This window comes from Saccostrea cucullata, unplaced genomic scaffold, assembly GCF_032062105.1.
Source record: "Saccostrea cucullata isolate Sc308-1 unplaced genomic scaffold, CSIRO_AGI_Scuc_v1 ctg2073, whole genome shotgun sequence".
Taxonomy (NCBI): Eukaryota; Metazoa; Mollusca; class Bivalvia; order Ostreida; family Ostreidae; genus Saccostrea; species Saccostrea cuccullata.
In genome coordinates, this window is record NW_026928086.1 from 284,899 (window position 1) to 309,813 (window position 24,915).

The window sequence follows — 24,915 nt, forward strand, 5'->3', positions numbered from 1 at the left end:
ATGATGAGCACGAATGCCTCTAAAAACTATGTATTTTATGGCCCCAGGATCAGGGGTTCTGGTGTAAGGGGGCAGGGCTCTATTGATTATATAGTGAATATACATTAAATATTTTCTTCTGAATCTTCTCTGTCTCCGGGTATAAAGCAGATGAACTACCTTTATAGTTTCTATCAGCAAGGGCCCTAATCTTACAGACTTTAGAATTTCAATGCCCCAGGGTCAGAGGTGGGTAAGGGGCTCTATTTATACATATTGAAAATGAATTTTTGGTTTGAAATCTGCTCTTTTGTTTTAATAAACCATTTATTTATTGATATTAAGGGTGCCTTTTTAAAATGTGTGCAATGTGTGGACCTAAAGGGTAAGGAGTTTAGGTCACAGTGTTTGGAGCACAAGAAGGATAGGGAAATAACAAACAGTATTCAATCTCAACGTCCATTAAACAAATATACAAAATAAGAGCAAAGCAAACACGGACCTCCGAAACATCAGAGGTTGGATCAGGTGCCATGGAGGAGTGAACATCCCCTGCCGACCGGTCACACCCGCCGTGTGCTCGTTGTCATAATCAGGAAATTACGGAAAAAATCCGTGGTCAGATTACGGAAAAAATCCGTGGTCAATTCGGTGTGTAAATAATTGACTAACAATTGGTATAATAAATAGACGTCAGTCAGCATTTCATTCAATGATAAATTGTATTTGCTGAGAAGGTCATTGTATCGACCATAGAAATTACGAAATGATGACTTTAAACGAGACTGTTGATATTCTTGTTTCATCAACTTGCTTGTCAATAATTTACCTCGTTTAAGAAATTGTTCATACGTAGAGCATGCTCTTGCGTATCGAATCAACTGAGATATAAATACTCCGTGTGCAGGTGATGAAGGTATATTGCTGCACAAGTAAGGGAAGTTGACGATAGAGAAGTTAAAGTCATCACGTTTATCATATAGCTTGGTTGTTAGATTACCATAAGTGTCTTTTTCAAGTAAATTATCCCAGTATGAAGCAGAAGTATCGGACTCTGTGGCATCTTTTATCTCAAGCTCACCAGCATATATCGTGTCGACGTAGGAATGGAAATTGTCATTATTAATTGACAATACATCGTCGATATATCTAAATGTCGAGTTGAATGCCACAGCAAGTGTTTTCTTCTTTTCATGCAAAAGAGTTTGGATAAATTCTGCTTCATATGAATATAAAAAATAAGTCTGCTAATGACGGAGCGCAATTTGTACCCATGGGAATTCCAACAACTGATTAGTTGAAATGATTTTTTGTTCCCCTACCCTGCTTATTCAGTAACCAAGCTGAGCAACTGCTAAGTGTATTGTTATGATGATCAATGATGCCTCTTTCAAAATTGTGAATGTCAAATACCATCTGGCTTAAAACAATAGTCAAATTCAATAACTGGAAAGTTGTTGCATTATGCTCAGGTGACCTATAAGGCCCGCGGGCCTCTTGTTTTAACTTCTCGTATTCATATTTGAATTTTTTATTCATTGTATAACTGGATTCCGTGCCTCATTGTTACTCGTATCTATACCTTTAAAGGAGAACAAAAAACCCATAAAGGGGTAGCAACGAATTCCCCGGTTATTGTTGAGTGCCCTTGGACAAAGGGTTGTTTGTGAACACATTGATTGGTCTTATTGTCGTCGCTGGGTTTTCCCCACTCTCTATTGTTTTTTTCTATACCCCATTGTTCAATTGTACTCTACCCTTTCTAGGTCAAGAGTACATCACTGTCCATGGGCACTCGACCATAAAACAGACAAGGTCATTGGGGGTCTCTATTGTCCCCTTCATTGTTCTCCCCATTGCTCTCTTACACAATACCCCATTGTAAACTCCCCTCAGGTGTCGGTCATACTTCTATAAGACTTCCAATGGTAGAGTCGATTGCAAGCCTTTGGTATATATATATGTAGCTTAAGCCTTTTGAGTAAGTGGAGATTATTGGGAGCCTTTTGTATAAATACAAGATTACCCTTCCGAGAGGGCGGAGTCTCCTATAAAACTTTGGTATAAATATACGGTAAGCCTTCCAAAAGGACGGAGACTCCTTTAAACCTTTGATATAAATATAAAGTGTAAGCCTTCTGAGTGGGTGGGGTCTACTGTCAACCTTTGGTATAAATATAAAGTGTAGGCCTTCTGAGTGGGTGGGGCCTACTGTCAACCTTTGGTATAAATATAAAGTGTAAGTCTTCTGAGTGGGTGGGACTACTGTCAACCTTTGGTATAAATATAAAGTGTAAGCCTTCTGAGTGGGTGGGACTACTGTCAACCTTTGGTATAAATATAAAGTGTAAGCCTTCTGAGTGGGTGGGACTACTGTCAACCTTTGGTATAAATATAAAGTGTAAGCCTTCTGAGTGGGTGGGGCCTACTGTCAACCTTTGGTATAAATATAAAGTGTTAGCCTTCTGAGTGGGTGGGAACTACTGTCAGCCTTTGGTATAAATATAAAGTGGAAACCTTCTGAGTGGATGGTGACTACTGTCAGCCTTTGGTATAAATATACGGTAAGCCTTCCAAAAGGACGGAGACTCCTTTAAACCTTTGATATAAATATAAAGTGTAAGCCTTCTGAGTGGGTGGGGCCTACTGTCAACCTTTGGTATAAATATAAAGTGTAAGCCTTCTGAGTGGGTGGGACTACTGTCAACCTTTGGTATAAATATAAAGTGTAAGCCTTCTGAGTGGGTGGGGCCTACTGTCAACCTTTGGTATAAATATAAAGTGTTAGCCTTCTGAGTGGGTGGGAACTACTGTCAGCCTTTGGTATAAATATAAAGTGGAAACCTTCTGAGTGGATGGTGACTACTGTCAACCTTTGGTATAAATGTACGGTAAGCCTTCCAAAAGGACGGAGACTCCTTTAAACCTTTGATATAAATATAAAGTGTAAGCCTTCTGAGAGGGTGGGGACTACTGTCAACCTTTGGTATAAATATAAAGTGTTAGCCTTCTGAGTGGGTGGGGCCTACTGTCAACCTTTGGTATAAATATAAAGTGTTAGCCTTCTGAGTGGGTGGGAACTACTGTCAGCCTTTGGTATAAATATAAAGTGTTACCCTTCTGAGTGGATGGGGACTACTGTCAACCTTTGGTATAAATATAAAGTGTAGGCCTTCTGAGTGGATGGGGACTACTGTCAGCCTTTGGTATAAATATAAAGTGTAGGCCTTCTGCGTGGGTGGGACCTACTGTCAACCTTTGGTATAAATATAAAGTGTAAACCTTCTGAGTGGGTGGGAACTACTGTCAGCCTTTGGTATAAATATAAAGTGTTACACTTCTGAGTGGGTGGGGACTACTGTCAGCCTTTGGTATAAATATAAAGTGTAAGCCTTCTGAGTGGGTGGGAACTACTGTCAGCCTTTGGTATAAATATAAAGTGTAAGCTTTCTGAGTGGGTGGGAACTACTGTCAACCTTTGGTATAAATATAAAGTGTTAGCCTTCTGAATGGTCGGGGGCTACTGTCAACCTTTGGTATAAATATAAAGTGTTAGCCTTCTGAGTGGGTGGGAACTACTGTCAGCCTTTGGTATAAATATAAAGTGTTAGCCTTCTGAGTGGGTGGGAACTACTGTCAGCCTTTGGTATAAATATAAAGTGTAAACTTCTGAGTGGGTGGGAACTACTGTCAACCTTTGGTATAAATATAAAGTGTAGGCCTTCTGAGTGGGTGTGAACTACTGTCAACCTTTGGTATAAATATAAAGTGTAGGCCTTCTGAGTGGGTGGGAACTACTGTCAACCTTTGGTATAAATATAAAGTGTAGGCCTTCTGAGTGGGTGGGAACTACTGTCAACCTTTGGTATAAATATAAAGTGTTAGCCTTCTGAGTGGGTGGGAACTACTGTCAGCCTTTGGTATAAATATAAAGTGTTAGCCTTCTGAGTGGGTGGGAACTACTGTCAGCCTTTGGTATAAATATAAAGTGTAAACTTCTGAGTGGGTGGGATCTACTGTCAGTCTTTGGTATAAATATAAAGTGTAAGCCTTCTGAGTGGGTGTGAACTACTGTCAGCCTTTGGTATAAATATAAAGTGTAAGCCTTCTGAGTGGGTGAAGGCTACTGTCAACCTTTGGTATAAATATAAAGTGTAGGCCTTCTGAGTGGGTGGGATCTACTGTCAGCCTTTGGTATAAATATAAAGTGTAGGCCTTCTGAGTGTGTGGGGACTACTGTCAACCTTTGGTATAAATATAAAGTGTAGGCCTTCTGAGTGGGTGGGATCTACTGTCAGCCTTTGGTATAAATATAAAGTGTAGGCCTTCTGAGTGGGTGGGGGCTACTGTCAGACTTTGGTATAAATATAAAGTGTTAGCCTTCTGAGTGGGTGGGATCTACTGTCAGCCTTTGGTATAAATATAAAGTGTAGGCCTTCTGAGTGGGTGTGAACTACTGTCAGCCTTTGGTATAAATATAAAGTGTAAGCCTTCTGAGTGGGTGGGACTACTGTCAACCTTTGGTGTGTAATATGTAGAGAAAGCCTTTCATCTTATTAGCATAAATGGAATATATAGTAAATAGGGTGGGTCTAACTATTTATTATAAAGTGTGTTGTAGAGCACTATTTAAAACACTTTTGTGTGACATTTAAAATGGTAGATTGTTCTTTTTGTTATTGATGTCTTAAAATAAGAATTTTATACTTAGCAATTTGGGTTACTGTCGTTTCGCCCTAAAACCAGAACACCCCAAGCATGAGCGCCCCAGAGATTTTTTCACCGGCGCCCAAGTACAAACATGAACGCCCCAAAATTTATTCACGAGCGCCCCAATTAGCATTATGATTGTCCCAAATAATACTGTAGCAGATACTCGTTATGTGATGATTTTATACATAAGGACGTATAAAATAGTTAAATTTTGTTTAAACATTCATTTGTTTGCTTTTCCATCTTCAAAGAACACTGCCTGATGTAATATTCTTTAAACTATCAACTTTTACTTATTTGTGTTATCAAAAAAGTGAGCACACCGCTGTAATCCCAAATATTATTGTGTGACGATGTCGTTAACACAGCCTGCAATTTTTTCCTTCTTTTTATGGAAAACTAACTGCAGATTTGTATAATGCCGTTGAAGGACCAGAATTACGGTGTATATTAACTTTATTTTTTTTTAAATGGCTGATGAAATGGACAACTTGTTTGGTGAAAATATGGCACGAAGTGAACAATGTGAAATTATGATAAATCAATTAAAAGACATTGTATTCAAACTCTCCAGAAATGTTCAACTGGTAGAAAACGTACAAGACTTCTTAAACTTTGCCTTGGCATTAAAAAAAAAAAAAGATTAAGACTTTAAATATCAAGATACATTAATTCATTCGGATGCTAGATTACAAAAAGTCCTCTATTATTTCTTTACATCTTGAATTTTTTAATTCTGCAGAAGATATCCTTTGACTTCGACCACGCCCTGCATTTTATTTAATTGTGAATTTGAAGTGAAAAAAAAGTTGACGAATGTTATTAAACTGGCTTAAAGTTAAGCAAAAAGACCCCCCTTCCCAAACAAATCGAACAACTGAATTTTAACACTAGGAATTTTTTTATATAGTTTTACTCTTTTAATGTCTTTAAGTAAACGTACCAGGCACCCGCCAATTGAATAATAAGTTTTTCACCTGAGTACCTGATATATGATCTTACCTAACCTTGTGTATTGTTCACAGGTATGAGGCACTTTAAGGGTTTTAGAGTTCACGTCAAACAGGAATGGTGGTTGTTTTTTAGAATAAAATTGAATTATATCTGTATTAAAAATAACAATTATTGATTCCTTTATTAAATAAATAATCGTTATAAATTTGATTTTATTCTTTTCGTTGTTTACATGATTCCGGGAAAAAAAAAACTTCTGCATACATTTCTGCATTTATAATGAAAAAATCTTTATCAAGCTAGGTTGTTCATATAATATTCGAAAATTAAGATTAACTCTATTGACGTTAAAAATACTATATAGTGAGGTAAGGGTAGAAGGACACATATGTCTTCTTTACGAATTCTTCATTAGGTGTCAATCAAATTGAACATATTCCCATGTATATAGTAGCCCATGTATATAGTAATGATTGACAACAGATTATCTGGTGAAGATGGGGTTTACCTTGACACCTGATAATGTCTGAGAGCAGTGCTTAATTGAACATAAACATTGTGATGCTGGCTTGATAATTGTTAATTGTAGATTGACAAATTTAGGTGTCTCATTACATCCACAGTTTATTTTAGATTTTTTTTACAGCACCACTTATAATATAGATGTAAAATATCCAAAAGGATGTATTGATATCATAAATATTTTTTGGGATTTTTTTGGCTTTTATGAGAAGGATTTTAGTGAAATGTTTCATTTCAAGTTCATTATTACCAGAATTTCAGAACGTTCAGTTTCAAATGATGGATATCCTCTTTAGACAAGTATACACAATAAAATATCTTATAATGTCTAATATTAGTTTTATTTTAAAATTAAAAAATAGTTTTCCCCTAAAAACAATCAATTTCATGATCTTTTTTTAATCTGTGAATAAAATATTTATAATAAGAGTTCTGAAGAAACAAGGAAAGTATTTGGATGAATTACATGTGATAAATTAAATGAAGAATGTTTAAACGAAATAAAATTCCAATTTAAAAAATATTTGGTATAAAAAGTCCACTTTCAAAAGTTATCTATCTTAATTATCCAAGTATAAAAAGACTATGGAATGTTTGAACTTTACATCTTAAAGTTAGAACAAAGCTTTAAACAGCCAGAGTATATAATTAAATCAATAAAACGAATATATAGATTAAAACCAACACAGTAAACAGTGCAATTAGATAACTTTTTAAATTTCAACAAGGTTGTAGATTTAAACTCGAATTTCTTCCATAAAAACATAAAGGACTCACGGCTTCGCTAGGAAATTGCACATTACTTGTTTGGCGAAGATTTAGCTGGCTGTTTTCTTTCATTTCTGCTTAAGGACATACGCAACGTACCTTACCTACTGATAGATTTCCAAGATATTCCAAATTTAAACTTATAATATAATTACATGTCAATAGACAAAAAATCAGCATGCCTTACCAGAGGTTTTGAAAAGATATCAAATTTTGAAAATTTGCATTATTCAAATAAAATTGTACAAAAGTTATAAAACAAAAATTTCAGAATTTTTTCTTCAAAAATTGTTTTAGAAGAGGTGTAAAAATCCATTTATAGACATAAAAAATACTGCACACAGGTCCTTCATTTAGTGGAACTCTTCAATTCCAGGGGATAACCCAAAAAAGAGTTCAAACTATACGTTGCGTATGACCTTAAAGGCCGGGCCCGGATATAAAAGGCAGCCAATCGAAAAATGTTGGGGAAATTCAACTTTCTATGCAGCTTTCAGATCTGAGAAGCATTTTTGAGAAAATATGCTTTTTATAATCATTTTAAATTCTTATTTTTGGCATGGAAGCAGCCACCTTGATGGTGAATAATGTGTCCATCTTTCATAGTTGAAAAAAAAATTATATCTTGAGAAATTTAGGAATAAAGTTCTGAAGCTGCACTGAATTTTGAATTTCTTCTCAGTGATTGACAAAGTAGGCGGAGATAACCAGTGTTTTGTTTACACAGGAAGTGGCTGTAGCCATGTGCTGCAGCACATGCTCTGTGTGGAATTGTTTTTCATACTATACTATAAATAGTTTTCACTATATTTTTTATATAATTTACAAAGATAAAAATGACAAGAAAACATTTTTATTTTGAACAGTAAGTAAACAGGTTTTGAAAATAAATAAACATTAACAGAATTAATTTTTTTTAATACAAACCTTAGGTGAACAAGTAATTATTAGCACACTTAATATTTCCAGTATATTCAAGTCATTTGATTACATATAAATAAAAAATTCACAAGTCAAAAGAATATTTTTAACATGAGTTTGAGTTCCCAATCACTCCCACATATGTCCCATGTATGGCTGATCAATAAGATTTGGTAGCCAATGTCTTACAGTGCTCACAACACATTTCGGCATAAGGTCCCTCCTGTGATAAATGTAATTTTTTCTGCGCGGATCCTGTCTTAGGGCATTCCTTTTCCGCTGAATGTATCTCGGATCCTTCCACACATTTCTATGGAACAACATTGTCCAGAATCTTTTGTATTTGTCCTTTCTCCTTTGAGAATTGCTTCTGTTTGGCGGCTCCGGATCCTCTAACCACCACATTTGACAGTTGGTTTCCGATGTTATGCAAGGACGGCATAGACAGTGAACACATTCGTCTTCTTCATCATTCTGATTTATAACGAAATCAGCAACTTCTTCATTGTTCTGCTCCTCTTGGACCTGGTTTACATTGTCCTCGATTGGGACCTCATTGAAATCCCACTCATGGTGTGCAAAAAGATGGCGTATTGTTTCTCTCTGAGTTTCTGTAACTTCAATTGCTAAAATAGATTTGTCTTCTGTTCTCTCCATGTTGTAGTCAGCAAATACCAAGATGGCTTCACATTATACTTGCAACACTGGAAAGCCCAATCATTTCAAAAGGACCATACAGGATACATTGAATACTTGCACGAAGACAGAGAAGCACACCACATATTTGTGAATTAAGAGCTGCACAGATGTATCATAATATTTTAGGAGCTCTACATTATTATTATTTTTTAATTAAAATATTTTAAGATAGATAAATTTTAGGAAGAATTTTATTAGATAACCCTAATGTGCCTCTGTAACTCTGCAGCGAAAGACAGATTATGTCATTGCCAGATGCTAGATCAGGAATTTGGCGGGGAAGTGCTAACTACAGATAGGATTTGGTGTCAAGTCTGACCATTTTCATGTGAGGGGTGTCAAGATTGCAGATATGCAGCTTCTTGGATGTAGAAATTCAAAAATTAAATTGTTTTTAAAAATTTATGCTGAAAAAGAAATACAGGCTTTATATAAAGTGTTCATATATGCAATTCAGCATCATTTGTCGTGTTAAAAAAATTTATATTCATGTTTGTAAACAAACACCCCTTTTTCAAAAATAATTGTATATTCCCAGAATTAGTGTCTTGTACATTTGTAAAAATCAAAAAGTTCAAAACAACCACAACGAATGAAAGTGAATATGTCTAGTCCACCAAAAAAAAACGAAAGAGAACACCAAGTTTCAGAATTGAATTATTAGGAGATGAAAATAAGAAAATCAGTGTATTGGAAAATTTACAAAAACTAAGGACTGAATTAGAGAGCAAACTGAACAAACATGTTGGTAATCTGCAAGTCATTGAATATCTCTTTTCTCTTTGGACTGAGAAAAGAAATGAGGAACAAATCCAGGGTGATATTCCACAGTCTGCCCAAGAAAAATCTCCAGCACCTAGTCCTTACATTAAGGTGCAGAAAAAGGATGTGAATCAGAAACTCTTCTTGTGTGCTGAAGATTCTTTGAGGAGACTGGTGGAAATTTCAGAATACCACGGTCAAAATTGTACTGGGAATTTAAAAATGAAGAACAAACATCAGAGAGGACATGTGATGTCAACCAAATTTCAATGCGAGGAAGAGGGGTGTGGGCATACATTTCTGTGGTCTTCATCTCCTTATTTGCCTAACAATGAATATTTGGTAAATAACCGCGTCAACCATTCTTTATTATGCAGCGGGATGCTTCCATCACACTACACTAGATTTGCCGATGGAGCAGGTATTGGGAAAATATCAAAACAGGATCGGCAAAAGTTTTTCAATCAATCAAAGAAACACATTCAAAAGGAGTATGAAGACTCAATCTACACGGCAACTCTGGAGAAAGTGGCATCTTCTGAGGACCTTGAGAGTATAGATATAATGACTGATGCACGACATGGCTGGCGCAAAAATGCCAAAGATTCCAGTGTAGTGGCTATTGGGGACAATACGCACAGAGTTTTATCATGTCAACACGTAACGGAATCTAATGATAAAGTGTCACAACGGCATGAAAAACTCGGAACAGAAAGAATATACCAGCATTTGAAAGATCAAAATGTTAAAGTAGGAATTCATACTCTTGACAGGAATCTGTCAATTAATAAATACATTCGTGAGGAATGCGAGTCTACAAATCAAAATGACACCTGGCATGCAGTAATATCAGTTAAATCTTCTTTGAAAAAAATATCTTCTGGACCAGCTTATCTTGAGGGAAAATCCTGGTCATCTCAACTTGATGACAAAGTGGAGCCAGTGTGCACTCACTTTCATTGGGCCATAAGAAACTGTGATGAAGATACCTCAAAACTTCAAACACTTCTATTGAACATAGTAGAACATTACAAAAACAATCACTCGAATTGTCATTCGTCCTCCAGGTGCCAAATGGATCCAAACTATGAAATATCTTGGAAAGTTATTTCTAACTCGTGTGCCGAGAAGTTGTTGCTAGGGGTCATAAAAAATTCTATTGTTTATAAGCATCCACAGGATTACATTTTATGCCACGATACCTTTTATGTTGAAAGCTTCAACAATGTCATGAATGTATACCAAGATAAAAGAATATCATTTTCTGATGACATGTACAGAGCAAGATCTAATTTGGCCGTATGTCATTGGAATGAAAATGTGGACAGAGAATACACATCTGTTTGGAGACCGAATCACCGTATGCCAAGAAGTGCTAAGGGTAAAAAGAACTACAAAAAATTAACTTTCTCTTTTAGGAAAAATATTTGGATGCGATATGTGAAGTGTGTGTTCAAAGCTAAAAGAAGAAAGTGATTTTAATAATTTATTTTTTAAGGAGACATATGTGTAATTATCCCAATTTGGATGAACTTTGGATGAAACTCCATTAATTTATTAGTTTGAAACTTTTGTGTAAATGTAAACAGATGTGTATTCTCTGTCCCCTTTTTTATTCCGATGACATGATAATCTGCAACAACATTATACTGTTTATTAACTGCATAAATATGTTAATAAGTAAATGTTTTATAATTAATTAAACTTGGATAATTAGACTCGCAGTGCACAGATTTCATTTCTTTATTTATATTTACACACAAAATGGAAAGGAATTCCCACTGTGGGTAATTTGTAAACAAAGCTGACTCAGCTCAGTGCAGTTCTTATCAGCAGCACTGACAGTGATGGAGATAAGCCCAGCCTATTTTACCAGGTGGCAAAAAATCTAGGTCGCCCCCGGCCTTTAAAAGCAATCCTTTTAAACTTGGTTTATACATCATGAATCCGTTACTTTGTTTTCACTGTTTAAAAAAAAAGTTTCATTTATTTTTAAAGCGTTTTCAAGGTCAGGGTCATATCATAGAAATACCTATATAATTCGTTCACAGAGGAAAAGTGGTCAAAACAATGGAAGTTTATTTTTTGTGTAGTACGTCATCAAAAAATGGTGTAATGAGCCTCCTTAATTTAGAAGCATAAACGATCCCTTTTGCAAGCATATTCATGTACATCACAATAATTTAGTTACTCCTTTTACATCAACGCCCATGCGGGATTTATTTTCAAAATATTGTCATTGATTTTCTTAAAGTCTGTTAAGCTTTCATAGAACTTTCTACGTCAACATGTTAATCTACAATTACTACACTATTTACAAAATCACTATCAGGAATCACGTCATCATTTTAAGGTGCTACATGGCGTTCACATTACATCTTTGTGTTGGCTTTCTCTCCAGGTTTTATACAAGCTTAAGAGCAAAGACAACAGAAAGGATTTTTGATGCTGGTATATTAACTTTTTTATAACTGTAATTGGAGTAATGTCTCAGAACACCATTGTCATTAGTGGTTCTAGAATATTTTCAACACTCTCCTATTTTCATATATAATTTATTTCCCAGGTTCTTATTTTGATTTGAGATTTTGCTTGGTCTTATTTCAGAGCCTGTTTGTACCTTATTTCAACACATCATGTCAATTGTAATGAAAACACCAGTTTCAATAAACAACAAAATTTATTCATCCTTTGTATAGACAAACAAAAAATTGTATTAAAAAAATAACAACTGTAAATTTCTGCCTTGTTAAAGAAAAAAAAAATCCCAATTTTGAAAACCCAGCAAAATCACCCCCAACCTAGCGTATGGAAACTCTATACCCAACCTAGCCGGGGTAAAAGGCTTAGATAAATTAAAAAAAAACTTATTTACATTTATTTATTGAAAACCTAACTCCTATTTTTTTATGTCCTAATAAATTTCACAGGAGCAATAGACGACGACAATTTTTGTACAAATACCTTATATCTTAACATAATTTCTAAGGGTGCAACCTGTTAAATACCTAATAAACCTCTATAAAAGTAAGAGAACTTACAGCAAATCAATGCTTTTTAAGACTCCCCACTAAACTAGCAGTTACACGGGTTATTATACTTTTTGGAAAATCCATTCCTGCTACACCCCTCTTCTTAAGACATAAATGATTATATTATTTATTCAAAATTATAATATATCTATACCAGGAATGAATGAATGAAAAGAAAAAAAAATCAATTAACGAGGCTCAGAGGTGGCAGCCATTTTTAGACTATTTCAATCTCCTTTAAATGGAGAGCTCCATATAAAGATATAGAAATTGATCAAATTTTAAAACTAAATTTTTTGAATTTTTTCTTTGCCAAATGATAGTTCACAGCTAAAGATACCATATTTAAAAAAATAAGTTAAATCTGGTGGTTAATTTGGGATTAATTTGTTGACCCTCCAGCCTCCTTAAACAACAAAGGTAACATAGAATTAAAAAATATCATTTAACAGTTAACATTAACTTTACACTGTCACTTGTCAAACTACAATGTATACTTTTCCACTGTTGGCAGCGATTGCCTTCCCCCTGTCTTCCTGTGATCAAGATGTTTTCTCCCTCTTGGGTCGGACGAACCATTGATCGCGCGATACAGTGGTTTGCTTTGCCAATATGGGACCGGCCTCAAGGTTGAGACTGTTTTTTTCTTTTCAAAGCGGCCTCGTGTCGAAATCTGTCTCGGGCTTCAGAGACTTGGGCCAATGGCATCAAACTGTTTTGCAGATATATATAACGTAGATTCCCAACTGTGGTGTGAGTGGATTCCACGGCGCTTTGATGTCTGAGGCGCGCATGCCGAATCACCTGTCCCTTCCTCTTACTAGCATAATGACAGTTGGCTTTAGTGCATTTGTATAATTCAATGTTTGGTTCATGGACCTCTGTCCAGTGTGTTCTGCAAGCTTTGTAGCTCCCCGACCACGTCTCGCATCGCTCTACGTTACATGTCATTCCCCTCTCCTGCCACAAGGGGCGGATGTCACAGTTAAGTTTCTCTATTTCCTCACGGGTGACAAAAATGTCCAATACGGCCATGAAAGCAACCTATCAAAATCATTGTACAACTAATATTAGAATTTTCTTTAAATAAATCTATTATACCAAAGTAATATCAGAGTATAGGAATAGGGCCAAACAGTCCAGCTGTTTTAAAATATTCCAACTCTTTTATATAACCATGAAATAATAGATAAAATCAATTTCCAAATGTTAATTACACACATTTGAGATTACAAATCATTACAAATTATACTTTTGAAAATATGTTACTTTCAAATTACAGATAATTTTTGAAAAAAAAAATCACTTATCTGAATTGATATTAAAGTGATGGTGAGTAGATCTCCCTGGGTTTAATTCTTCTCCCAGTTCTTGTTTTTACAGGAGGTCTTTGCTCAGGGTGCACAAAAGGTCTAATTGGAAATGGTTCTGTTGTTTCGCTCAAGGTTCCATCAGAAGTTTGGTGTTCGTTATCTTCCAACCAATGAACCGTTCACGGTAGCTCAGTCGGTAGAGCGCTCGCTTCGTGATCGGGAGGTCGTGAGTTCCCATCTCCGCCCCCACCGACCTAGTCGTTAAAATGGGTAGCAACTGTTCCTTCGCCATGCGCTCGGCACTTTGAAGTGAAAGTTGCGGGTCCTTCGGATGAGACCTTAAAAACCGAGGCCCCGTGTCAGCTGCAGGCGCTGGCACGATAAAGATCCCTCACTGCTCGATGGCCCTGACTGCCGAGTAAATGTCAAAATTTGAAGCCCTTCATCGGCATACGGTGACGTCTCCATATGAGTGAAAAATTCTCGAGAGGGACGTTAAACAATATAAAATCAATCAATCTTCCAACCAATTGGGGGGGGGTCTCTATTGATTATATAGTGAAAATACATGAATTCTTTGATAATATTCATCTCTGCTCCTAGGTATTAAATAAACAAACTAAGTGCATAAGTTATGATGGGCAAGAGTGCTTTTACCAAAATTGTGAATTTTGTGGCCCCAGGGTCAAGAGTTCAAGTGGGGGGGGGGCTCTATTGATTATATAGTGAAAATACATGAATTCTTTGATAATCTTCATCTCTGCTCCTAGGTATTAAATAAACAAAATAAGTGCATAGTTATGATTAGTAAGAGTGCTTTTACCAAAATTGTGAATTTTGTGGCCCCAGGGTCAAGGGTTCAGGTATTTGGGGGGGAGGGGGGGGGGCTCTATTGATTATATTGTTAAAATACATGAATTCTTTGAAAATCTTCATCTCTGCTCCTAGGTAATAGGAAAACTAAATGCCTCTTCTAAAATTATGAATTTTATGGCCCCTACTCAAGAAATAAATATGTAGATATTTTATACGATTTTCAGTGATGTTATTTTTTACTGACAAATTCTATTGGTTGTCAGCTATCATCCGTAAAGAACAGTCTGTTACCAAGAGAGATTTCGAAATAGTCTTTTTTTTTTTTTAAAATACATATACAGAGTATAATAGACTCACGAAATCAATAGAATAAATAACAGTCGACATTTGAATTAAAGAATACAATTTTAATTTCTTTTCTTTCTAAATTTAATCTGATAATCCTTTGTTTAATATAATAGACATATTCAAAAAAATAAAAAGAATGAAAATAAAATAAGAATATCAATTTTTCATTGAGGTCTATTTTTTATTCAATGGTTATAGGATCCTTCGTACACTTTCTTAGTGTTTTTTTTAGAAAATAAATTTGTTATAACCTGTCAAATATCAGTAAAAATTATTCTTTTTTTAAAGTGAAATTAAAATTATAAAATTAATGTATACAAGCAAATTCAAGGAATTGTGGTCCCCCGCTTTCGGTGTCATTGTGGGTGAAATGTCATTTTTTTATGATGTATTGAGTGTAATATGAACACCCTATCATTTGTCATTTATTTAGAAATCATCATTGAACTCAATGTTAATGGGTTAAAGTTCTTGGTATCCATAAGTTTTCTCATAAGGATTACATATTTGAAGTATGAAAGTCCTAGTCCTTACCATTCAAAAGTTATAGTCAAGATTTAAGTTTTTTATTAGTACAAAAATGTCCAAGGTCAAGGTCAAAAGCTCAAGGTTGTTGGTATCAAATGAAAGGTCTTGCCAAAAAGAATGCATATGTGAAATACGAAAGTCCCAGTATCTACTGTTCCAAAGTTGTGGCTAAGGTCAAAGTTTTTGAAAAGTAGGTCAAACTCCAAGGTCAAGGTCAAAGGATCATAGTTCTTGGTATTTAATGAAAGGTCTTCTCACAAGGATTGCATTTGTGAAGTATGAAAGCCCTAGCCCCTACCATTCAAAAATTTTGATCAAGTTTAAAATTTTTTCGTAAGTACACAAATCTCCAAGGTCAAGGTCAAAATTGATGATATCCAATGAAAGGTCTTGCCACAAAGAATACATATGTAAAATGTGAAAGTCCTAGTATCCACCGTTCAAAAGTTGTAACCAAGGTTATTGTTTTTAAAAGTAGATCAAACTCCAAGGTCAAGGTCAAATGATCAAAGTTCTTGGTATTTAATGAAAGTTCTTCTTACAATGATTACGTATGTGAAGTATGAAAGCCCTAGCCCTAACCATTCAAACGTTTTGGTTAAAGTTAAAGTTTTTTTCATAAGTACATAAATCTCCAAGGTCAAGGTCAAAAGGTCAAAGTTGTTGGTTTCCAATAAAAGGTCTTGCTACAAACAATACATATATGAAATATAAAAGTCCTAGTTCCTACCATTCAAAAGTTATGACCAAAGTAAATGTTTGGAATTTTTGTGTAAAAGTGGGTCAAACGTCAAGGTCAAAAAGTCAAATTTAGTGGTACCCAAAGAAAGGTCTTGTCACAAAGAATACACATGTGAAATATGATAGTCAAAGCTCCACTAAATCAAAAGTTATGGGCAAGGTTAAAGTTTTTGTGACGGACGGACAGACTGACAGACAGACAGACGGACGGACAGACGAATGAGATTTAATGTCCCTCGCTTTCGCGAAAGCGGGGGACAATAAGACAGATTTTAACATATTTATTTTATTTACTCTAGTGTAAATCAGAATCATTCCACTATATGCAAAAGATTTCCCATATTACTTGATCACATCAAGTAACAACACTTTATTTTGTTATTTCTTGTTTCATTTCATTTTTCTTTGTCATAATATAAACGTAGATTCATTTCATCAGTCTCCTCATTCATTTCATCAGTCTCCTCATTCATTTCATCAGTCTCCTCATTCATTTCATCAGTCTCCTCATTCATTTTACAACCATTCTTTCATGAAGCCTTTTTCCAACTTCACATATAGTTTTTATAATAACACAAACAAAATATTATCATTTTGAGTTCTAGATTTTTATTCTTTTCGCGATATTACAATGTATACGCGATTCTTTTCTTCTTTCTACAAAAAAAAAGACATATAGTACACAATTGAATATAAGTATGTGTGTTTGTGTGTGTATGTGTGAGAGAGTGTGTGTGTGAGAGAGAGAGAGAGAGGATGTATATGTATATGTGTGACGGAGTGTGTGGGTGAGAGAGAGAGAGAGACTCACATTCATTTTTCTCCTCATTTTTTTCCATAACTTCTACCGTCATTGACTCGTTTCTGAAATGTTTTTTAAAGTAATGTTTACTGTATTTGAGTAGTTAAGTCAGTAGCTGAGAGAGAGAGAGAGAGAGATTTGCTTACTGTTCCTCATCAAAGGTGCTATCGTTCAGTAGTTGCACCAAACTATCCGAACTATAAAATAATAATAACATTTTCTCAATACCGTCAGACTACATATAATTTCTATAAGATTATTACACTTGACGTTAAAAAAAGAAAACCTACTCTTCTACGCTTATGATCTCCATCACAAGACGGCTGAAAATAAATCATTACAATAATCAGTAAATGAAAGATAAAGTAAATCCATATGTATATATATTTAATAAAGAAATAAACGTTTAAGAAAATTATGTATTAGCTTAAAGGAATCCCAATAATTTTTTTAAGAAAAGTATAAAATACTAACGGCGGACGTCGTGGTGCGTTTGGCGGTCTAAAAGGAAAAAAAAAGATATCTATTTGTATTATCTAACTATTTATTTATCTGACTATATTTTAATAATACTTTTGTGATCCTTTTTTCTGCGTAATTTTATTTTTTTCCAAAATAAAAAAAAGGGATTAGAAATACTCTTGTAAAATACTAACACATTTCTGTTGGACTTTTCCCCCACCGGACTAATAAAAAATATTTAAAACAAAATTAATTTTTGTTTCCCCTTTTTTTTTCTCGTTAAGTACGTAAAAAATAAATAAAAATGAGGAAATTATTAAAGTAAGGATTAAATTAATACACTCACGAAACATCAGGCGTACTGAAATAAAATTTACAGACTAAATGTAAAAAAAATTAATAAATTATAAAAATTAATAAAGTGTGAGTACAAAAAAAACCACTAAATTTCTTCACACGTAATTATATAATCTCAATACCTGAAAAACGTTTTCCTCTTATGTAAACGTAAGGCTATTCTAAAAAAAATATTCACATCTCAAGTAAATGATTCATACTGATTTAATTTAAAACTAAAATAAAAAATAAGCAGAAAAACGGTAACAAAACCAAAAAAAAAAAAAAAAAAAAAAAAAAAAAAGAAAGAAAAAAAATAATACCTCACGGACACTCCATAGTTTTAATATCCTCCATGATATAATTCAGGAGTTTCAAAATCTCTTTTTTCACAAGTGCAACTTAAAAAAAAAGAAAATAATAAAAGTTTTCATTAAAAAAAAAAAAATCGCGCAAGTTTTAATGAAAATACACTTACTTGTATGATGCCATCCTGTTATGAGTGTAACCAGAGTGAAGTTCTGAAGTGTTTCCCTCAGTTTGAGTGGAACCAGAGTGAAGTTCTGAGGTGTTTCCCTCAGTTTGAGTGGAACCAGACTGAAGTTTTGAGGTGTTTCCCTCAGTTTGAGTAGAACCAGAGTGAAGTTCTGCGGTGTTTCCCTCAATTTGAGTGGAACCAGAGTGAAGTTCTGCGGTGTTTCCCTCAGTTTGAGTGGAACCAGAGTGAAGTTCTGAGGTATTTCCCTCAGTTTGAGTGGAACCAGAGTGAAGTATTGAGGTGTTTCCCTCAGTTTGAGTGGAACCAGAGTGAAGATTTGAGGAGTTTCCCTCAGTTTGAGTGGAACCAGAGTGAAGTTCTAAGGTGTTTCCCTCAGTTTGAGTGGAACCAGAGTGGAGTTCTAAGGTGTTTTCCTCAGTTTGAGTGGAACCAGAGAAGTTCTGAGGTATTTCCCTCAGTTTGAGTGGAACCAGAGTGAAGTTCTGAGGTGTTTCCCTCAGTTTGAGTGGAACCAGAGTGAAGTTCTGAAGTGTTTCCCTCAGTTTGAGTGGAACCAGAGTGAATTTCTGAAGTGTTTCCCTCAGTTTGAGTGGAACCAGAGTGAAGTTCTGAGGTGTTTCCCTCAGTTTGAGTGGAACCAGAGTGGAGTTCTGAGGTGTTTCCCTCAGTTTGAGTGGAACCAGGCCCCGCCGTCACCAAAATTCCTCAACCTCACCCTCAATACTCAACTCAAACCCCTTGAGGTTTCCCTAACTGAGGATTTCCTCAATTCACCGTCACCAAACAGACTGAGTATCACCTCAATAGAGGTGATTTTTTTTCCCTCAACTCAGTTGAGGTGTTACATCAATAACATCGCGCACTTTCGCGGAATTTTTACGTAATGATTTTACGCAATAAATATCTGTCGTCTGTGTGTTATTTTGTATGAAAATGGCTGAGAAAGACATAATTGGGTTGATATCAGGGGGTAAAAGGAAACGGGGGGCTAATTGGACCAGCGAGGAGGAGATAACTTTAATTGAAGAGGTTTTAAAATTCGAACAACAACTATTTGGAAAGATGAAAGGGGCGGGGGTTAAAGGGAAACATGGAAAGGTAAAAGAAGAAACTTGGAAGTCCATCACTGACACACTGAATTTGTAAGTACTGTTATATCAATCTGAATTCACTTACTTTTTGTTTTGACCATGACCAGACGATTCTCGCTGTGATCTCCCTTTGTAGGTGTAAACACAAATTTTATCCCAGTATATTCCAGTCCTAAATTAATACTGACAATGTTTTCTGCCGTAACCGTAAATGCCCACGGTTAATCAAAATTCCTCCGTTAATTTAATAAAATCTCTTCTTAAACAGCATCACATAATTATTATGTTGGTTACACCGTTATGTCGTGTATTATATACCATTTCTGGTCATAAACGATGAAAGCGGGTGGGGGCTCAAATATAGGTACAAACCACTTCAGGCCGCGGCTTCAGACACTAATAATATTGGGGATTAAAGAAATTCATTTTAAAATCAAATATCAAGTCCCAAATGGGGGGAAATAATTTGACCATCCTACAGATTTTTTTTCAAATTAGGATGTACAAGAAAACGAATATAAATGACTACAAAATATTTTTTTTAATAAACAAAACAAAAATATAACTATTTAAATAAACAAAATATAATTATGTTTAAGTATATTCTATGTGATTATCCACTATAATATTTAAAAAAAAAAGTTACACTATTAAAATGAGATGTCAAATTTGTCAAACACAAATTAGAATTTATCAATGCTTTGTTTTAAATTTCATTTATACAGACAATTTAAAAACGACAGAACATCTGACTCCATCTACAAAAAGTATGATAACATCAAACAGAGAGGTAAAATATTATTACTTTTTTATAGAGTTGAGCAAAGTATTTTTTAGAAATATTTATCAATGAGAAATGAAAATCGCCATCAATTGTAGCAAAAGAGAAAATCGATGACATACGCAGGCCCAAGACTGGGGGTGGTCCACCATCAGCGCCCCTCACTCAGGCAGAGGAGGCGTTGTATCAGGCAATGGATACGCGACCCAACATTGTTGGCCTGGTGGGAAGCATAGATACCGATGGTAATTTAAATAATGTCACTTATTTAAGAGGTAGAACTTTGCCAGAGTAAAATTGTCCATCTCAAGTAGAGTTAAGATTAAAAAAGATGTCATATTTTGGGGCCGCGGAAAACTTTAAACATTTAATATACATGTGCCTTGTAATTTTAGAACCAATAACATCCATCCAAACACAAGAGTTAGCAGCAGTTGTTGAAGGAACCGGTGATGCTTCAACATCCTCGAAGAGCTCCGGTTTAAGTTTATCATTTAATACAAATTCAGGTAAGATACCTATCATTTTGAAAATATATTAACATTAATCTTTGATAAAATGGTACATACGCAAGTACAGTGTATATATTTGCATTTATATTTTTTGTGAAAGATGTACGGCCTAAGGAAAAGAAGAGGAAGATGGTACCACGAGAGATCTTGGATGATCTAGAGATAAAAAATAGTAAACTTGAAAATGAGAAGCTGACACAACAAATAAACAAGCTTGTCCAAGAACAAAAGAAATTAGCCTTAGAGGAGAAAAAATTGCAAACGGAGATTGAAATGCTTGAGATTAAAAAATCATATTTATTGTGTAAATTAAGTTCTGAATTTCCAGAATTCATCATAAACCCTGTTTGTCAATGACCAACTACATTTGAGAGGCTCTGAATAGATCACAAACTCTTGAATTGGGATCAGTAAATGTGAAATATTTATTTTTTAAACAATAAATAAACGCATGTACTTCAGTATATCAAATGAAATTCTGAAACATATGTCACTATAAACCGTCAACCACTTGAAAATGACCTGAAATAGACAAAAAAAATTTATCAGCACAATGATTGTTATATTAATACCCGGTAATCATTTGTCATTGGTTGAATGTATACATACACGTAAGTTGTGTGGTCTTCGGTATTATGAATTCAAAAATATGCAAGTGTTTATGAATATGTGCATACCTAGATGTAGCTCTACCCGAAATACGTCTGTGCGATATAGTCTCGCAAGTGACTTCCCTCTGGAGAATTGCATACAACTTGGTGGGCCGTCGGATCAAATGCATCCTCTTGCTGGTCCAATCTATCCATCACATCACCAGTTCGAATCCCAAGATTATGAAGGATGACGCAAGCGACAACGTATGCTACTGCCTGTTCAGGGGCCGTTCTGTAAAAAAAAATCAAATTAGATTTGAATTTTTACTTAATTAGATGTATTTTGATTGTGGTAGTCCCCAAGAGATGGCTGTCAATTATTTTAGTTGGAGCCAATATGAAATATTTAGACGGTTTATCTGTTAAAAAATTATAGAGGGTATTATTTACTGAATATAGCAAAATATGTTTTTTAGAAGTTGCATGTATTTCATCTAAATAATGCAAAGCTTCTTTACCTCAGAGTTCCTTGAAGACAGGAAAACCTCCGTTTCAGAATTCCAAAACTTTGCTCAATAAGAACTCTGGTTCGACACAGAGATGCATTAAATCGTTGGTGAGCGTTTGTCTGCGGGTTGAGGTATGGTGTCATTAAATAGCGTCGACAGGGGTATCCAGAATCGCCCAACAAAATGCCATTGTGTTCACCTAAACGTACAAGAGTTTCTTAATTGAATTTATTGAATAATAACCTTCAACATTTCAAATTTGTTTCCCTTCTCCATCGATAAACAAATGTATCAATATTTTTTAGTAAAATATAAATAAAGTTGTTTACCTCTTTCGAATTGTCGACAAAGGAAGGATTCCCGCCAAATCCTGCTATCATGGACACTACCGGGCCAGCTGGCACACACACTCGTGAATTGGAAGTTGGCATCACAAACCATCTATTTGAAATCAAAATGAAACCCTAACTTTTTAAGATGGCTGATAAATTGCATATGCTGCAGAGTTAAAGAATTTAAATAAAAATAATATTGATATGTAGTCTCGTAGCATCAGAAGGGGTGTGGGAGGCAACTTTTTGTTGCAGTATAGTCAGCTAAATATGATTTAGTAATTAGGACTTTTAATATAAAATTCTGCTTATCAAGTCCTTTTTTCAGGGGAATAGATTTTTTCATTGGCTGCCCCTTTCAAATACGACGCTCACATCACTGATGTTTTGATTAAATAGTCTATAACTTCAACATTGGAAGCATTTGATATGAGATAAAACAACAAATAAAATAAAGAAGAAATAAAATACTGACCTGTACATTCAAAGAATGGAATCCCTTTCTATTCACAAAATCCGGTTCATTTTCAGTTGGAGCCATAATTCTAATGAATGTTCCATCAACGCATCCCAGTGTGTTCGGGAATCCTGTGTAATTTTTTTTTACAATGTATAGTGTTTAAGTTTTTATTTATTGTCTAACTTACAATGTGTGGTAAAAATAGTACATATATATATAGATATGACATCCCTTTAAAAAAACATAGTCATTAGCAGAGGTGGGATCTTGTAAAGGCTATGGGAGGGGGGCAGTTTGAGGTCGGGGTAGAGGCCCATCGCCATACACAAAAAATGATTTATTAAATCTTTTAAATCGTGCAGGGGGGGGGGAGGGGGTCAAATAGAGTTCCATTGTTTAATATGCTTTCCTCCGAGTACCGTCAAATGACATGCAATGCCAGCCCTGGGTGGACTACCACACAATGTTTCACTTTGAAACCAATGGAAGATCCCAGCGAATTATAGCTACATGTACATCTAATGCTTGCTTGTTTGTGTTTTTGTTTTAATTGTTTGTTTGTTTGTTTGTTTCTGGCTTGTCAAAGTCCCCCATATAACCGTTGAAAACTCGGTGTTGCCAGGTTTGAAGTGCTTTTATGCATGAGTGTTGGACACCTGGACCCCCCCCCCCCCCCTCTCTCTTTTTTTAAATTGCTAGATCTGCCACTGCAACGTCTTTATATTATAGCCAATATTTAAAATTTTATAATTTCCAAAAATAAAATAGTATAAGATGTGAATTATGGAGATTGCATAATACTATCGTAACATTTTATCCTTCATCTCATGCATAACTCGAGATCTCTTTAACAATTGAATGGTCGCATGCATAAGCAATGTTATTTTCTTCGAATATTTGTCAAATTATACACATATCGAAGTCCCTATTTTGGTGGATAGGATGCACTTGTAGCATACTCATGGTGGACATTGAATTTTCAAGGTTAGTTGAGATTAAAACGAATTTGAGTCGGCGAATACTATTTTCAATCAGCGTTTCCGCTCTACCAGTCCTTGCTTCAAAACAAATATCGTCGCTAATCGACAATCACTGCATTTTATGAGAATGTAAAATTAAAGAAAAATAAATTGCTCATAAAAACACATTCTTATAATATTTTAATAAAAATATTAATTATTGCCTGAATCGGGTCCATTTGGCATTTATAATTTACAAATCTTGCATTTGAGTTATAACTGTGTCTTCATACAAAAATTGAATAAATGCTGATTAAAATGATATATAATATATGTAGCTTGTGTTCTTTAGATGTGTGACATATATTGTGAAACACCCTGTACATGCACGAAATCGAAAAGAACGAGTTATCCTTCCTACATGTAAGTTTTGAAAGAGAAAGTAGAAAAGAAAACAAAACGACGAACAACATACCGGCAATTTTGATGAACTCTTGCTTCGTTTTCCGTGCTTGTTCGTCTCTAGGGAAAACAATGAATTGTTGTCTTACAGTAAGGATGGCATTAGTGACTGATCTACAGCATCTACCGACAGTTGACTCAGACACATTCATGCTATCACCTATCAGTTTATGATAGGCGCCTGTCGCAAAGAACCTCAGACACACGAAGAGCTGTAAGAGCGGAGGTAAGGCATTGTTTTTTGTACTATCTATCAAAGTCCCACCTATCAAGCCCAGTAAATACACGACTGAAGCCTGTCTAAATCGATAGCGGTCAAAAAGTTCATCGTCTGTGTAGGCTTCTAAGGGGTTCAGTCGATCTCGTATCACCCTTTTTGACGGTCGATTGCGATATCTCCGAAACCTACGTCGTCTACGACGTCTGCCAGCCATGTTAAATTTGCTTGAGGAAATTTTTAAGGTTGCTATGAAGCTATCCCTAAATATTTGAGGATTTCCTCAGGATAATCCCTCAATTTTTTTTGGTGACGGTGACTTGAGGGTGAGGTGAGATATTTGAGGGAAAACCTCAGAGTTGAGGCTGAGTGTTGAGTTGAGGGATGTTGGTGACGGCGGGGCCAGAGTGAAGTTCTGAGGTGTTTCCCTCAGTTTGAGTGGAACCAGAGTGAAGTTCTGAGGTGTTTCCCTCAGTTTGAGTGGAACCAGAGTGAAGTTCTGAGGTGTTTCCCTCAGTTTGAGTGGAACCAGAGTGAAGTTCTGAGGTATTTCCCTCAGTTTGAGTGGAACCAGAGTGAAGTTCTGAGGTGTTTCCCTCAGTTTGAGTGGAACCAGAGTGAAGTTCTGAGGTATTTCCCTCAGTTTGAGTGGAACCAGAGTGAAGTTTTGAGGTGTTTCCCTCAGTTTGAGTAGAACCAGAGTGAAGTTTTGAGGTGTTTCCCTCTGTTTGAGTGGAACCAGAGTGAAGTTTTGAGGTGTTTCCCTCTGTTTGAGTGGAACCAGAGTGAAGTTCTAAGGTGTTT

The 24,915-nt window shown here is 35.3% G+C and overlaps 2 protein-coding genes across 2 annotated transcripts; one reads left to right on the forward strand and one right to left on the reverse strand.

The window, feature by feature from the left end:
• Positions 1–18,884: 18,884 nt before the first annotated feature.
• LOC134276390 (uncharacterized) lies at positions 18,885–21,150 on the forward strand. Its single transcript, XM_062758651.1, has 5 exons — positions 18,885–19,337; positions 20,012–20,076; positions 20,166–20,312; positions 20,463–20,576; positions 20,680–21,150. Exons 1-5 carry the CDS (start codon positions 19,123–19,125, stop codon positions 20,934–20,936), a joined length of 798 nt encoding a protein of 265 aa, XP_062614635.1. The 5' UTR covers positions 18,885–19,122; the 3' UTR covers positions 20,937–21,150.
• Positions 21,151–21,253: 103 nt separating this feature from the next.
• Positions 21,254–24,328, reverse strand: LOC134276386 (putative nuclease HARBI1). The gene is made up of 5 exons (XM_062758648.1): positions 23,908–24,328; positions 22,489–22,601; positions 22,011–22,122; positions 21,691–21,880; positions 21,254–21,464 (listed from the first exon to the last, which is right to left on the reverse strand). Exons 1-5 carry the CDS (start codon positions 24,326–24,328, stop codon positions 21,269–21,271), a joined length of 1,032 nt encoding a protein of 343 aa, XP_062614632.1. The 3' UTR covers positions 21,254–21,268.
• Between the last annotated feature and the right edge of the window lie 587 nt (positions 24,329–24,915).

Coding starts and splice junctions, on each gene's coding strand:
- LOC134276390 (XM_062758651.1), top strand. CDS start 19,123: ATGAAAATGGCTGAGAAAGACATAATTGGGTTGATATCAGGGGGTAAA. Junction 19,338..20,011: donor ATCACTGACACACTGAATTT/GTAAGTACTGTT, acceptor TCATTTATACAG/ACAATTTAAAAACGACAGAA. Junction 20,077..20,165: donor TGATAACATCAAACAGAGAG/GTAAAATATTAT, acceptor CATCAATTGTAG/CAAAAGAGAAAATCGATGAC.
- LOC134276386 (XM_062758648.1), bottom strand. CDS start 24,328: ATGGCTGGCAGACGTCGTAGACGACGTAGGTTTCGGAGATATCGCAAT. Junction 21,881..22,010: donor TTGTCGACAATTCGAAAGAG/GTAAACAACTTT, acceptor TTGTACGTTTAG/GTGAACACAATGGCATTTTG. Junction 21,465..21,690: donor TGTCTTCAAGGAACTCTGAG/GTAAAGAAGCTT, acceptor TTTTTTTTACAG/AACGGCCCCTGAACAGGCAG.